The sequence below is a fragment of the Lepus europaeus genome, chromosome 20 (genome assembly GCF_033115175.1).
Source record: "Lepus europaeus isolate LE1 chromosome 20, mLepTim1.pri, whole genome shotgun sequence".
Lineage (NCBI taxonomy): Eukaryota > Metazoa > Chordata > Mammalia > Lagomorpha > Leporidae > Lepus > Lepus europaeus.
In genome coordinates, this window is record NC_084846.1 from 41,215,509 (window position 1) to 41,232,965 (window position 17,457).

At 39.9% G+C, this 17,457-nt stretch overlaps 1 protein-coding gene across 1 annotated transcript in view; it reads left to right on the plus strand.

Moving 5' to 3' along the window:
- POU6F2 (POU class 6 homeobox 2) overlaps nucleotides 1–17,457 on the plus strand; it is a 485,940-nt gene that overhangs the window by 339,929 nt on the left and 128,554 nt on the right. Inside the window, exon 5 of the mRNA XM_062179142.1 lies at nucleotides 15,781–16,172. Coding sequence (XP_062035126.1) covers nucleotides 15,781–16,172 — 392 coding nt within the window. The remainder of the gene's footprint in view (nucleotides 1–15,780; nucleotides 16,173–17,457) is intronic.

Genomic DNA, 17,457 nt, shown 5'->3' on the forward strand with positions numbered 1-17,457 from the left:
TATACAATTTCTTCATTTATAAAATTCTGTTGACTACAACAGCAGAAACATCTTCAGGTTATTTTAAGTGGGCTCCTCACAAAATTAGTTTCATACATATACATGAGTTTGTGTCAAAAAATGCCAAGTGAATTTGCTCATGTATGAAAAGTGTTATTTAGGTTTCTTTAATGCTGAAATTCTAATGATTAGCATTCTAATCTTCATTATGAATTTCCAAACAGAGGATATGGTATGTAATATCTCCCCAATTTTTTGGCCATGGAACACTTTTTCATGGAATATATGTGGGTACTAGCATACTATGTAATTGTCTTTGGGTACATTTCTTGGACTATCAAGAATGTCTATTGTTAACTTTTCAAAAGAAAGTTCATGCTACAGTTAGTGTCATCAATAGAGCTAAAGATGAATTTGATCCTAAATCCAGGGTCTAGGCCTCAGTCCAGGGAGCTAAAGAAATTCAATCTAATTAGTGTCCTAGAAGATATCAGAATTTCAAAATGCTGACACAAACCAAAGATGACAGATTGTAAAGCCAGAATGTCTGTTTTAATTTGCAAAGAGAAATGTAGTTGTCAAGGGGACCAAATCAGATTGTCCTTTGGCCAACATCTTCTCTACTTGTGAAAGACAATTTCATGGAAATCCTTATCTTGTCAGAAGGGTTAGAGATGAGTACAAATAAATAAATATGCATGTCAATTATTCAAAAACACAATGGTCCCATGTATCTCCACAACAGGATGTATGTACTTGCCACCACCCCCGACACACAGTAGCCACCAACTACCATTCAAGCCCAGAATTGGTCTCTGTGGTGCTTGTACTTCCAATAATGTCTAACCTCCATCTGATAGACTCTTCGATGCAGCTCAGTATACTATATGATACAACATGCTTCCAAAAGTTCATGGAAAGTAGAATAAAAAATTTATTTTGTTGCAAAAAGACTTTTGGAACAGATGGGCAGTTTCTTTGTAACATACATTTTCATGATCTTTTTGAAGACTCCATATGGATAGATTATAAATATGTATATTATAAATATATAAGAAATACCTGTTTATATGTATATACAAATAAAATCTCCTTGTACATGTATATACAGAGAGAAAGTTGTCGAGGGGATGTGATATATGACTGTGCTTTGATTAGCCCATTATAGGTTAGCTCTGTGGAAATTCCTGTCTTGTATCACTGAAGGCAAGTTCCATTTTTTTATGAGTATTTTAATGTGACCTGTTACATAGTATAATCACATCTGATAGTTTTAGTTTCAAAACATTGTACTTTGGTTCTTGGGAAATTATTTGGCTCTTGAGCTTGGAACATACTTTCAAATCAGTATATCTGTTTCCTCAAATATTTATCATTTCATTTTTAAGATTTATTTATTTGAAAAGTAGAGTTAGAGATGCGGGGTGGGTGAGGGTTCACACCCTAAATGGCCACAATGACCAGGGATGAGCCAGGCTAAAACTAGGAGCCAGGAGCCTCATCTGGGTTTCCCACATGGATTGCAGGGGCCTAGAGACTTGGGCCATCTGCTGCTGCTTTCCCAGATGTATTAGCAGGGAGTTGGATTGGAAGTGAAGCAGCCAGGTCTCAAACGGGCACCCATATGGGATACCAGCACTGCAGACAGCAGCTTAATTCATTGTACCACAGCAACAGTCCCAAATATTTATCAACTTTGTGATAAAAACATTCAATATCCTTTTGGCCAGTTTTTTTAAATTATAAATAATGAAATTTACATTATTATCTATAGTCACCCTTCTATGCAATAGAGCACCAGGCCTTCTTACGTCTAACTACAACTTAGTACCTGCTAAATAACCATTCCCCATCCCTCCATTCATCCTACTGTCTCCAGCCTCTGGTAACTACTATTCTGCTCTCAACTTTCTATGGATCAATGTCTTTAGGTTCCACATATGAATGAGATCATATGGTATTTATTTTTCTGTGCCTGATCTGTTTCACTTAACATAATACCTCCAATCCCACTGATGTCACTGAAGAAATCATTTCATCCTTAGTATGGCTGGATAGTATTCTTTTGTTTACCTACCCTACATTTTCTTTATCCATTTATCAGCTGATGGAAATTGGGTTGATTCTATTTGGCCACTGACTCTTGTGTACACGTGTGATCCAGTGATTCTAGCGGAGGGAACAATCCAAACAATCCAGTCCCCACTGACTTTGAGCCTGGCTGGGAAGTGGCCAGGCAACCAAGTAGGATGATGAGGCACCTGCAGCCTCCCAAGAGCAAGACACGTAGGCAGAGATGTCTCAGGGGAACATCTGCCTCTCTATTGACTGGACAGCCTGGTAGGGCAGAGAGAAACCTATGCACCCAGAGCCTGTGGGAACCTTGTATGCTGAGACCATGGGGACACAGTAGTTACATGAGAGGGTGCAGGGTATAGCAGGGTCTATGGTGAAATCATTGGGTGCAGCTCCATACTCTTGGAGCTCCTTTGTTACCTGCAGCAAGTCACCGCAGCAGGAACAGTGAAGACTGTGCAAATCATTTGTGTGATTCATATGGTGGCACAGAACACAGTGGGGGCTAACAACCAACTTGGGTGTTACCCTGGATACTCACCCACCCATCCCCAAACACTGACCAGAACTCCCTGGCCACACCCACCACACACCTCTTGGTATTCACTCAAAGTAAAGATATTCCCTTAAGCCACAGAGGCATAGCTCAAAGATAAATGCAATCAGAGAGGGGGAAAACCAAAAAACTCCAAAAATGCTTAAAAACAAATGCAAAAGTTCTAGAAATAATACTAAAGAAGACACCATGACCCCCACCAAAGGAACACAACATTTCAATATTAGAATGTAAAGATGAAGAGATTGAGGAAATGACAGAAATTGAATTCAAAAATTAATTATGGGATTACTCAAAAGCAATCAGAAGCAAATCCACAAACTAAAGAAAACCATACCTGACAAGAATGATTATTTTTCCCATGAAATTGGGATTTTAAAGAGAAACCAAAATGAAATATTTAAAATGAAGAATTCAATATATCAAATACAAAATGTGGTATAAAGCCTTAACATCAGACCTGGAAAGAGAGAAGAAAGAATATCTGAACTAGAAGACAAATCTTTGGAAATCTTACAGTCAGAACTACCCCCTCCAAAAAAACAAGAAGAAAATAGAAAACTCAAAAACAATGTTGGAGATTTATGAGATACTATCAAATGATCCAACATATAGGTAGTAGATGTTCCTGAAGATGTGGAAAGAGAGAATGGGCCAAAAGGCCTATTTAGTGAAATACTTATCAAAAAATCCCAAATTTGGAAAAAGAAAGGAATGCCCAAGTAGAGGAAGCACATGGAACTCCTAACAGACATAACCAGAAAAAATCTTCACCATGACACATTGTAGTCAAGCTTTCCACAGTAAAACATGAAGATTCTAAAATGAGCTTGAAAGAACTCCAGATTACTTTCAGAGGATCTCCAATGAGACTCATAGCTGACTTCTCATAAGAAACCTTATAGGCTAGGACAGAATGGTGAGCTATATTCCAAGTCTTAAAGAAAAAACTGTCAACCCAGAATACTGTACCCTGCAAAACTCTTATTTTTGAATGCAAGTGAAATAATGACCTTTTATAACAAACAAAAATTGAAAGAATTTGTCACCACTTGTTCAGCTTTACAAAAGATGCTTAAGGATGTGCTACACACATACACACAGAAAGAGAACCATCATTATGTAAGAATATGAATGCAGAGAATCCTGCAGTAAAAGTACAAAAAAATTAAAACAAAAATAGGAATATTGATGGAAAAATGACAGGGCAAAGTTGTCACTTATAGTTGTCTTGAATGTAAATATCCTCAACTCCCTAGTTAAAAGATACAGACTGGCAGAATGGATTAAAAAACAACATCCATCTAAGTGCTGCCTATAATAAACACATCTCACCAACAAAGATACATGCAGACTCAAAGTGAAAGGATGGAAAAAGATATCTCATGCTAATGAAAAGCAAAAATGGGCAGGTGTCATCATCCTAATATCAGACAAAATAGACTTTAACATAAAAACTGTTAAAAGAGACAAAGGCACTATGTAATGATAAAGGGATCAATTCCACAGGAAGATATGACTATAATAAATGTATACATAATTACAGATGCCTTGCTATTTGAAAGAAATGTTAATGGATATAAAGAGAGACATAGATTCTAATACAGTAGTAACAAGGGACTTCAACACCCTACTTTCATTAATGGAGACATCAACTAGAAAGAAAATCAACAAACAACAGAGCTAATCAACAATATAGACCAAATGGGCCTAACTGATATCTACAGAACTTTTCACCCCACAGCTGCAGAATACACATTCTTTTCATCAGTGCATGGAACTTTCTCTAGGATAGACAACGTGCTAGGCCATAAAGCAAGTCTCAGCAAATTCAAAACAATTGAAATCATGCCATACATCTTCTCAGACCACAAAGGAATGAAGCTGGAAGTCAACAACTCAAGCATCTCTAGATCATTTGCAAACACACAGAGACTGAACAACATGTTCCTGAATGAACAGTGGATCATAGGAAAAAGAGAAATCAAAACATTTCTGGAAACAAATGAAGATGATAATATGTAATATCAAAACTTATGGGATACAGCAAAAGCAGAGTTAAGAGAGAAGTTTATAGAAATCAGCGCCTACATGAAGAGATTGGAAAGGTACCAAATAATTAGCTGTCAATGCATCTCAAGGACCTAGAAAAACAATAACAACAAAAACAAAGTTAGTTGGAAGAAAGAAATCATTAAACAAAATTGAAACAAAAAAAATTACAAAACATCAGTGAAATAAAGAGCTGGTTTTTCAAAAATAAATAAATAAATAAAATTGATACACCATTGGCCCAACTAACAAAACAAAAAAAGAGGAAAAAGACCCAAATCAATAAAATCAGAGATGAAAAAGAAAGTGTAACAAGTAGCACAGAAATAAAAAGAATCATCACGAATTACTACAAAGAGATGTAGGCCAACAAATTGGGAAACCTAGAAGAAATGGAGAGATTCCTAGACAAAACAATCTACTAAAATTGAATCATGAAGATGTGGAAAACCTAAACAGACCCACACCTTACACAAAAATCCACTCAAAATGGATCAAAGTCATAAATCTATGACCTAATACCCTCAAAGTACTAGAAAACATTGGGCAAACTCTGCAAGACATTGGCAAAGACTTCTTGGAAAAGACCACAGAAGCACAGGCAATCAAAGCCAAAATCGACAAATGGGATTACATCAAGCTGAGAAGCTTCTGTGTTGCAAAAGAAACACTCAGCAAAGAGAAGAGGCAACTGACAGAATGAGAGAAAATATTTGCAAACTATGCAACTGATAAAGGATTGATGCCCAGGATCTATAAAGATCAAGAAATTCAACAAGAACAGAACAAGCAATGCAGTTAAGAAATGGGCAAAGACTTGAACAGGGACTTTTCAAGAGAAGGCATTCAAATGGTCAACAGACACTTGAGAAAATGTTCATGATCACTAGCCATCAGGGAAATGCAAATCAAAACCACAGTGAGGTTTTACCTCACACCATTTAGAATGGCTCTCATATAGAAATCAACAAACAACCAATGCTGGCTAGGATGTGGGGGGGAAGGTACCCTGGTCCACTGTTAGTGAGAACATAAACTGGTGCAGCCACTGTGGAAGACAGTATGGAAATATCTCAGAAATCTGAATATAGACCTACTAAATGATCCAGTCATCCAACTCCTGGGAATTTACTCAAACCAAAAGAAATCAGCATATGAAAGAGTTATCTGTAACCCCACGTTTATTGCAGCTCAATTCACAATAGCTTAGATATGGAATCAACTCAGATGTCCATCAACTGTTGATTGGATTAAAAATTATGGTGTACATATACACTATAGAATAATACTCAGCTATAAAAAAATGAAATCCTGTATTTTGCAAATTGATAGATGCAACTAGAAACCATCATACTTAGGGAAATAAACTAGTCCCAAAAAGACAGATATCATATTTTCCCTCATCTGAGGTAACTAATAGAGTACCTGAAATGTAATGTATTGGAGTGAAATAGACATTTGGAGATTGGATGGTTTTTTTTTATAGCCCTTGTCTCTTCCATTGATGAACAGTGTTGGTTGTTGTTGTTTTTTCTTCATACTACTTGTTGAACTCTTTTACTAAGTGTAAGGTTGACTATACGATTGCTAAGTAAACTGATAAGAATGGGAATTTGAGAGGAAGGAAGAGGAAGGTTTGGAGCATGGGTGGGAGGAGGGTAGGGGGATAAGTGTCACTGTGTTCCTAAATCTGTATATATGAAATACATAAAAGTTGTATAACTTAAATAAAATTTTTTAAAAATTGGAAAGGAAGTTGTCACTGTTTTCAGATGACATGATATTATATAAAGAAAACCTCAAAAAAGCCTCCACCCCAAAACAATTAGAATAAACAAATTCCACAAAATTTCAGGATACAAAAATTAAGACATAAATCAATAGGGTTTCTATAACATTAATAGCAAATTATCTGATGAGAAATCAAGAGAGCAGTCCCAGTTTCAATAGCTCCCCCCCAAAAGTACACGTAGGAATAAATCTAACCAAAGAGGTAGAAGATCCCTACATGAAAACTATAAAGCCTTTCTTAATAAATCATTTGTACCCAAATCCTTGGCTCAGGGAATCCAATTTAGAAGACATACTTTTTAAGGTTGAAAGAAGCTAAGGAAAAAATTAATCTCAAGTGTGTAGAATAGTGCCTGGCATAGAAGAATAAGCTGTTGCCATACAAGATGTAGCCAAGATTTTGAAGCAGGTTTTTCTTTAAATTTTTATCAAAGTAATACATGTATGTGGTTAAAAATCAATTCAATACAGATAACTTATGAAGACACTCTGAGTTCTCAGCTACACTCCTCTCTATTATCAACATTACTGCCCCAGGATAATCACATTTAACCATTTCTGACTTTGGGAACTTACAGATTTACCTTCATATTTCTAAATACTTCTGATTTATCTCTACTCTTGATGCACTAACTTTATATATCATCTTTTCGTTTCCTGCTGTGATGCATGAGGGTTTATCTCACTTGTAGCACCTTCTACTTTCTCTTCCTAGTGGAAATATGGCACTATTTAGTCAACTTCATAACTTTCAATGGCAAATTTAAGTCCCTTTAAGTCAGCTATAGAGGCATCTTTGAGTTCTCCATTTAGCGCACTTTCCTCAGTTCTTCCCACCAGACTTCTACTTCTCCATGGTCAAGGACGATAGCTTTTGTGTTCTCATTTCATACTTTGTTTCTAGGTTTTTCTAAGCATTGAAGGCCTACAAACACTCTTAACTTTCATAAAACTACCTTATTACATCCTGCATAGCCAAGAAACAGGCCTTGATCAGAAATGTTCTTATCCCGGATCTAGCACCACTCAAAGAAAATTTCCGATGGAATTTTGGAACTTCACCAAGTGCTCAAAACCATACCAAATTTTATTACATAATTGGGTCACATTGTTTCTTTTATTTTATCTTATAAAGCCATATATTTTTTCTTGCATCTATTTTGCCTGAAATTTCTTGTTACTCATACTTTATTAGAAGAATAAATGTACATATTCTTTAGGAAGTGCTTACCATCTTTTAATTTCTTTTCCTGTTGCATTGCATTAATCCAATTTTTCTTCTTGATGTTCCTTTGCTTCTTGTTCTAATTTGGAACATCTACTTTATATCTGGATTGTGATTTTCCCAATTTATATTTCTAGTAGTTTCTAGCTTCTTTATTCATATTCTCAACTTCTTCCAATATTTCAAGTATTTTATCATTTTTATGGAAATTTCCTTTTGCAGATATTTTACCTAGAGTCATCTGCCTTTATACTCCAATCTGTACTTGCTACCTAGAACTGCCTGACAGCTGTCATATTGGGATTCCCTAGTATTGATATCTTGGGTCACACCCACTGTTTCCTAGATTTTAAGGTGTCTTCCTTTTTAATTTACAACTATGTTTTTTGCTAAAAAAAAAGAAAAAAGAAAAAAAAACTTTATAGGACAAAGTATATAAGATAAGGAGTCTAACTCTTTGTAAGTTCCAGGTGGACCTTCCTCTGCCCTTGCTATTGCCAGATAAGTTGAACTAGGAATAAAATTTTTGGTAGGACATCGTATTCCACTGGAACTTTGGAGGCACAGCTCCTCTAATCTGGGTATATCATTTTGCTAATAAGAAGCATGATACCCATTTGATTTGTTTCTTTCTAGATGCCTTTTAATGTTCTCTCAAATATTTTAGTATTTGAGAAGATGTTTGTTTTGGGTGTACTACAATACTGTAAGAGGGTTGTGGAGTCTTTTTCTTCTCTTCTCAGTTGGCACTCAGTGGAAATGTGGAAGGACTCCCTAGGGACTTGGAAAAAGTGAAGCATAGCTCAGCACTTGGGGAAAGACCATGGCCAGGCTTTTCTCTTTAGAGTATGTGAGTGGAGAAGCACTTTGGGGCACTTTATCCACATGATCCTAATCTACCCCTGACCATTTTTTTTCATTTTCTTTGAAGAACATTTTCATTATGTTTCTGGGATTATAGGGCTAGGATGGGACATTCTGCAGGTAGAGATGTTGAGGCTTCTCCATGAGAAGAGTTCAGCAAACCCTCCTGGGAATCCAAGGGGGCCTTGCCACGTTAAATGCCAGCTTCTCTGATACAGATGGGCAAGTATGGCTCCCCTTGGGATAGCCCTGCCACGACTCCTTCCCTCTGCATTTTGGAGAACTCATTTTTTCTTTATTATCTTCCCTATTTAATGAGACCTCTAAAAGCTATTGTATGTCTCAGAGTGAACCCTTGTGAAAATACCACCAGAGTGCTCTCTAAAATGCCAACAAAGGTAACGGTGGTGGGTGAATTGCCCTACTTTCCAAAAGTGGATGCTGCAGAATACTGAGAGGTTCTAGTTATCTGTTTTTTTTTTTTTCCTAAAACTAGTGATTTTCTTCTATATAGGCACCCTTGGAGTAATTCTTTAGAATGCAGATTTAGCACTACTCTTTGAAATTCACTTCCTCCCTAGCTCACCAGCTAATTCCCATCCACAGTTGCAGGTAGACTGCTGGAGTTGGTGAAAACAGTGAACAGAGAAGGAAAGCAGGTGGCTCTTTGGGAAGTCCATGGACGTTTGTAGAGATGTTTTCATTGGAAGATTTTACTCTGTTTTCCCCTGACATCTTAAGAGATACTTAGGTCTCTGTCTTAAATGGAAAAGAAGCAAAAAAGACCGATTAAGTACATGTGTGGCAGTATATCTGGCGCTGATAACACCAGATGCCAGATAGTTACACATCATAATCTTTGAGGCAGTTAATTTTGCTTGTTTCTGACATTGTTGCCAAGAATAAAGGCAGATTTTCCAGTCAGTTTCACCTTCCATACTTTTTCAAAATCCCCAGTCCCTATTTACTTATTGTCCACATATTTTGCAAAACTTTTTGTCCATTGGGGCAGGATAAGGATGTCCTTAATGACAGTACCAGAAAGGGTTCCTGGTTTGCATCTTTGATCAGCTACCTTAGAAACTGTTACTTAGGGGACATGTGTGGATGTCTGGTTTGCTAACTCAAATTCCTTCTGTTGGATTGTCCCAGGTGCCATCTTTTTTTCTCCTACAAATTTTACTGCACAACGAAAGTGAGTTAGGAAGGCAAAGGCTGTCTCAGAAAACAAAGCTTTCCTTTCTGGTGGCACATGGGCCCACTGATATTTAAGATCCTGGTTGATCTGGGAGGTGCTGCCTGCAATAGAGGACAAATCCCGCTGGAGAACTCTTAGCTGCGCCCCTGACAATCCTGCAGAGATAGTGTATCACAGATGCCCATGGCTGACATAAGGGCCTCATCACTTTCTATAAAATGGCACCAAGTGAGCACAGTGCTACTGCACCCTACGGCTAAGGCTGCAGGAAACCTTGTGGTTTGAATAAAGTACACCCTGGCCCTTCCACAGCTAAGCTCTCCTCATAGCTCTCAATACGCCTCCCTGCGCCCCTCAAGTCTCTGTTCCTCACAGGGACTCAAGGTTCATACTCAAGTTAACATCTTCATGCCCATAATGCAAATGTACATTTTGTATCAGCAAGCCTTTAAAAAAGGAACTTGCCTATAGCAGGGCAGATACAGCTGCACAGACTTTCCCCTGAGCTGAGCAGCGCATCACTGAGCAGACGCCCTGAGTGTAGGCTCTGCGAGTGGGTACTTGAGTTGTTCTCAAGAGCGCAGCCATCGAGGGCATCTCTCCCAGAAAGCAGGTGTCTTCACATAAACACTTAGGGGATTATAGTCTGCCCTTAGGAGGGAAGCTGGAGAGTCACCCTGATCTCTCACTGGCTGTGTGGACTTGGGAAGATCACTTAATCTTTGGAAGCCCAAGCTCTGTGCATGGACCCTGGCAGTGATATCATCGTCTTGAACAGCTAATTCTCCATATTCAATGAGGGTCCTTTTCAAATGACGAGGCCCTGTCTTTTCCCCTAAATAGCCAGGACTGTTCTGTGCCTGTGCACAGTGCTCAGTTTCCAAGTCTTCCCAGCATTCACCCCGAAGCCCCCAGAGTGTCTTGTGTGCAGTAGGAGCAAGTCCACTGTCTACCTGAGGATAAACCTGCTGCTCTTCCCTGCTAAACTTGTGCCTTCCAGTGGGCACTGCATGTTCCTCCCTGTTCCACGATTCTTCCCAAAGATCACCACGGCTTCACCAGCACAGCCCTTGCTGTGGGCCACCCTGACCGCTCAGGAACACAAAGCCATGCAGAGTAGATCAGGATTTCATTCTTTGCTCCAGGCTTCTGAAGATAGTGTAGTTTAGTCCACAGCGTATGAATGTAGAGGAAGATACACACACATACGTGCACATGTATATATGCATATATACATACACACACAAAGCTATGTATAAGACACACATAATGTAAGAATTTCTTCGTTAACCTTTTTAAAGTGCACAAGCCAGTGGCATTAAGTACATTCCCGGTGTCGTCCAACAAGACCACTGTGTAGTAGAACTGTCTAGTGTCATCAGCCCACATGGAAACCGTGTGTCCCTCAGCAATTGCTCCTCATTTGCCCCTTCCCTTCAGACCCCTGCTTTCTGTCCCTGTCATATACTCATCCTGGATATTACAAACAAATGGAATCATACACTCTGTGGCCTTCGGTGCCTTGTGTTTGGCATCAGAGTTGCAAGGCTTTTCTTTCTGTTTTCACTTGGTGCTCTTTCTCTCCCCAGAACCAGGCTTGTACCAGGGGACTGGGCTAAGGGTGGGATTGAATAACAATTACCACCATGCTTTTGACACAATTCCTGGTCACTCGCAGTGATGAACCCCTCCTACTTTCTTCCTCCTTGGCTTGAGTCCTCTCCCTTCATATCTCTATGAGGTCTCTCTAGTTCCCAGGCATGCCCAGATATGTGGAAACATCAGCAGTGAATAATAGCTTTACTCCTCCCCAGCGGACTGTCAAACCCAGCCCACCACTTTGTCACCCATGCCCACATTCATCTGAATCCAAAAAGCCCAATAAAATGCAGAAGTGGGGATCTCAACTAGTAATGATCGTAGTAAGACATTATGTTTGGCATAAAGTAGGCAAGGGTATAGCTAACCATCACACCTCTTTCAGCACTGAAGGACCACTATTCTTTATGTAACTTGCTAAGTACAGAACACATTGGTATTTCTCCAGCATCTTCCATAGACCTGCTTTTCAAATGCAGATACACACACACACACACACACGATGCTTCTGACTATCCACTCCCTGCCTTGGGATTTAATCTTATGTAAACGCCATTGATAGACTTGTGATTCTTCCGAAGGTGTGATGTTATATGGGTCAAAATGAGAAACTGTTTCTAATTCATAGTTGATATGTAAAAAATGAACAAAGAAATGGAGAAAGAATGCAGGATTCTTTGTGGCTTTGTTATGTGAAATTAGTTATTGGGAAGTTTGCCACAAATTCCAAATTTGATGGAATTTTGTTTTGTGTTTTTCAAAGCTGTATGATTTTAACTCTTTGAAATCATTTCCATGCATCCCTTCCTGTTTCATAGCTGCTGTCATTGGAGTTAGATTTTACATTTGACATTGGCCTGTGTAGTATACAGTAATGTAGAGGAAACAGTCATAAAAGGACATAAATATCAGAGAAGGAAGTAAAATCTTTAATCTTCCAAGCCTAAGGTCAGAGTTTTACCCCAACAAGCATCATTTTATCCACAAACATTCTTTGTAGTTCAAAGATGTCCTTGAACCTTCCTAACTTTATCTCATTTCCTTTATTCTTCTGAGTCTGTGCTTCTCTCTCCTTTATACAATGAGCCACTTAAAGCCACCATATTTTCACATTTAAAAATTTTTCGTTTTCATATTGTTGTGTAGGTAGCTTTGGCTGTGTTTAGATCCAAGTCAGGTTCCTGTACACACCCTCATGCGCGTCTTTTCATCCCATCCATACTTGGACATACTTTGTTTTCCATCATTCTTTGCTTGCAGATCCCAAATTAGTTTATTTACCTGATGTGGTTTTGCTTAGGTTTATGCCTTTTCTGTCAAGCTGCTATTATGGGAAAGAAACATCCAAGCAATGTGAACTCACCAATGTAAAAAAACGAAGACACACTTGGGGCCGTGTCTCATTAGTAGGTTAGGGTCCACTGCACCTACCCGTCTGCCAATATCTACCTGCCAATATTCCCCAGTCTTTCCTGTTTCTGAGTGGTGATTTAGATAAATGCTTTTCTAACCAAAACGAAACAGTATGGTATTTAAGTCAACCATGAAAATAAGCACTGGCATATGTGTCCCCACCCAAAAGAAATCAGAACAGCCTTGATTTGAATCAGGCAGGAGGCCAGAAGCAATCAGGTTCCCAAAGTCTGTGACTCCACCAAAAGGAGAGTTCAGGCCTCACCTTCCCCAACCTCCAGATTACAGAAGATCCTAGGGACTCAGAATTAACATGGGCTCCCAGGTCGCCAATAAAACATGATTTTGAACAAAAGGAGGGAGGGAGGAGAAAATGGCAATCTAGGCCTTTCTCTTAAAGCTCTGATACAGGGGATGATGACTGGGTCCTCATTTGCCCCCACTCACACACACCACATCTACCTGTAGAGTCATGTTACACACCAGAGCACCATGCAATTTGTGCAGGACACACACTAGACAGTTTGAACTGACCTAGAGGAATCCGATGGCCTTGTGAAGATTTGCTATCCTAAATGGCCTATCATGGAAGCCCAGTATGGTACCTGAAATCACAGAATTGGCACTGGTGGCCTTGGGAATGGGCCCACTAATACATGGGATCTTCAAAAAGTTCATGAAAAATGCATTTATAAAAAAAAATTATGCATGGATTTCAAAATTTTTTGTTCCTAAATATAAATGTACTTTAATACCATTTTTCCTTTTTTTAAGATTTATTTTATTTATTTGAAAGACAGATTTAGAGAGAGAGGTAGAGAGAGAGAGAGAGAGAGAGCAACAGGTCTTCCATCCACTGGTTCACTCTCCAAATGGCCTCAACAGCCAGAGCCAAGCTGAGACAATCCAAAGCCAGAAGCCAGAAGCTTTGTCCAGCATTCCTACGTGGGTATAGGGGTCCAAGGATTTGGGACTTTGACCATCCTCACTGCTTCCCCAGGAGCATTAATAGGGAGCTGGATCAGAAGTGAAGCAGCCAAGACTAAAATTGGCACCTATATGGGATGCTGAGGCTGCAGGCTAGGGCTTTAACCCTCAGTACCATTGCATCAGCCCCATTTAAAAAAAAAAAATTATTTGAAAGGCAGAATTATAGATAGGCAGAGATAGAGAAAGAGCTCTTCCATTCACTGGTTCACTCACCATCGTGAATGCTGCCTGCGCCTCTCTAACCCACAGAGGATCCCCTCCCAATTCTCCTCGCCCTCTGGGTCAGTTTTACAGTGTTGGCCACTTAGTCAACTGACAAATGTGTCAAGCACCCACTGTTAACATGATTCTGAAACAGAAACCTACAAACCTAATTGTTTCTCATGAGTTCATCTTATTTCCCCAAATAGACTGTAAGCTCCTTTTAAGACAGGACAGTATCTCATTTTTAAATCCTACATATTACCTGGCATATAACTTTTACAAAGTGATTCTCAAATTGATTTTTAAAATAACAGTCACTAGCTGATTTTCTTACAAAGAAAATTCTTCCCTCAATGGTCAAGAACCATGTATTTTTTCCAAAAATGCATTTGTTGTGTGATGGCAGGTGTATCATGAGTCACATTACAGAACTAATAGATATTTTTAAATGAATATTTTCAAAGGCAGAATTTAATGTTGCTAACAAGAGTTATAACCTTTGGAAATCTTGACTAATTCTAGATAGGAGAAGAGCAAAAAAATACCGTAGCCAATGCATAGTGGTTCAACGCTGAACTTTACATTTGTTTATGGATTTCTTAGAAAACTTCTGGACTGAGATTCAGGCAAAGGAAGTGAGTGTGGTTTTTAGCAGTACTTCTCTCTGGACTGTGCTTTGGCCAAAATACCTGCCTTCCTGCTGCAGGGATTGTGAGGGCTGGGCTTAGGAGGACAAATTCTGCATGCTCAGTGCTAAGACAGCTTCTCCCACCAATGCTTACCTTTCTGAGAACAAGAAAGTCATGGAAGATGATTTCATTGTCTCAGTTCCTTGCCCGCCCTTGAGTTTCTTGTGTATCTAATCACCATGTCCTACAGTTCACAGTCACCCACTACATAATCCCTCTCTGTTGGGTCCTGTCCCCTTGATCAGCAGGCCAAAAATGCAGACTCAGGCTTTTACACTACAAAACCAAGAAGTACTATCTTTAAATTAGAATAAAACCACGGCAGAAACATGAAACGGAGACGTGTAAGCACATTGGTGGAGATCCGAAGTGGCAAGTGAAAATGATACCATGAGTGGTCATGGCAGTAGATGGAAAGGAAATTACACACAATTTTGTTTTCTGTTTGTAGCCCCAGTCAAGCATTTACCAAAAGAATTCAACTGATTGGCCTTCCAAAGTCCAAGTCAAATCTTGAAAACATGAGTGTATTTCCCAAGCAGTAGGAAAGAGGACGTAATGAACAATAATCCACATTATTCTCATAGTTTCTACAGCACATTACCTTCAAAAGTCATGTCCAGTCTGTTACATCCTGGTCCTCGCTAAATTGTAAAATTTCTCCACCGTCTCACACTCTTTTTTTTCCTTCTTTCAAACAATTTATTCATTTGAAATGCAGAGAGACAGGGGTTGGGAATGAGGGGGAAACAGATCTTCCATCCACTGGTTCACTCCCCAAGTGGCCATAAGAGCCACGTCTGGGCCCAGCCAAAGCCAGGAGCTCCTTCCTGGTCTCCCACATGGATGGCAGGGGCCCAAGTATTTGAACTATCTTCCACTGCCTTCCCAGGTACGTTAGCAGGAAGCTGGATTAGAAGTGCAGTATCCAGGACTGGAGCCAACACTTCAATATGGGACACCTGTTTCCTAACAATTCTTAAAAACCAAAGAGCTTTAGGAGCAGAGGGCAAACTTGTCTAAAAGAGACATGTCTCAGCTTGCACAGGACAAGCTGTCAAGACAGAGTGAGACAGATGTTTTGTCAAGTTTGTCTGACTTCACGTTCACTCTTTCCTTGTAGCTACCTCATCCTTGAACTCCCAACTCCAGCAGCTTCAGCAGCTCCAGCAGCTCCAGCAGCAGCAACAGCAGCAACAGCAGCAACAGCAGCAGCCGCCTCTACCACCACCCAGCCAGCACCCACAGCCCGCCCCACAGGCGACCTCACAGTCACAGCAGTCACAGCCCCAGGCCACCCCACCCCAGCAGCCACCACCAGCCTCCCAGCAGCTGCCAGTTCCTGCATCTCAGCTACAACAGGCGCCTCAAGCCCAGCAGCATCAAGCCCTCTCCCACTCCCAGAACCAGAACCAACCATCTCCAACCCAGCAGAGTTCAAGCCCCGCTCAGAAACCCAGTCAATCTCCAGGACATGGCCTTCCGTCTCCGCTCACGCCGCCCAATCCTCTGCAGGTATGCTCCCCCTCTAGGCCAGGGGCACAGAAGACCCACAGAAGACCCTCTGTGGGCTTGTGCCCTCCCCAGAGGCAGAGGGCCAGCAAAACTTAGCATCCAGTTCTGCAGCATCTAATTCAAATTGATCTCTTAGAGGTAGGGAAGAGGAAGCAAATGGCTAGCAGCTGGGGATACATGTAAACGAAACAAATAGAAGCCCATTGATGTTGCCTCCAAAGGATAAATGTTATCTGTTTCCCTCTGTGAGAGGCCAGCACTCTAAGTGCACTTGTAGCCTGTAATAATTCCATTTTATGATACTTTTTGAAGGCAGCAAAGATAGCATCCAATTAAAATTATTACTAGCACAGTTTTGTAGCCCCGTAGAGAATGGCATCTACTGTCCATGAGGCATGGTGGTTATTTCTCTATATTATGAATACAACAGTGTCTTACCTTAAGTACTTTGTGCTCTTTTGTTTTTATTTTTCTAAAGACTCTCTGGGGTTAGAAGCACAAAGAAATTTAGCCCCAGTCTTATGTCCCAGATTCCAACCATTACTCCATAGACTAACAAGTACTCTAAATTCATGCCGAACGCCTCAGAAAATATGCATCTTTATAAAATAATAAAGCTTCTATATATTTACTTTATGACCGTGAGGCTGAACACATCAAAAACGGGTCCTTCAGGTTAGTGGTGAAAACCCATCTTTAACCTACTATCGTTGAGGAGGGATGGATAGGAGCATTCAGGAATAGATAACTTTGAACTTCAGAAATCTGTTCTTGACTTAGAGGCCTTTAAAATAAATTAGCTTCCACACACGATGACTGTGATGGAAACACATTAAATCAGAAATTAATAGCTTAGCTAGGCCATCCGTTCTTTGACTTGTGTAAGTGTTTTCCCCTCTGAGATTTCAGGCGACTTAGTTTATTTGTAATACGGTACAAAGTCGGATGGAGCAAGCAGCCTGTGCCCTCATTTCAAATTCCAGCTCATGCCCTCCTTAGTGTTAACTGCCCCTCAGTCAAGCCAGCCCTCCCTTGTCTGAGGATGACATGAGCAATGGCATCCTTGGCCCTTAAACAGCAAAGCACACAAAATCAGTGGTAGGTTGGTACCCAGAGAGTAAGGCAGTTGGACTTGGGACTTAATAGTTTAGAACAGATTTAGTTTATTGTCCTACAGATAGATGCCTCTCGTTGAAGTTGGATTCTCAGCATGACCCCAAAGCCTTCCTGGAAATAAAAACATTTGGGGAGATGAATAATTGTATTTCCCCCAGCACTTGGGCCA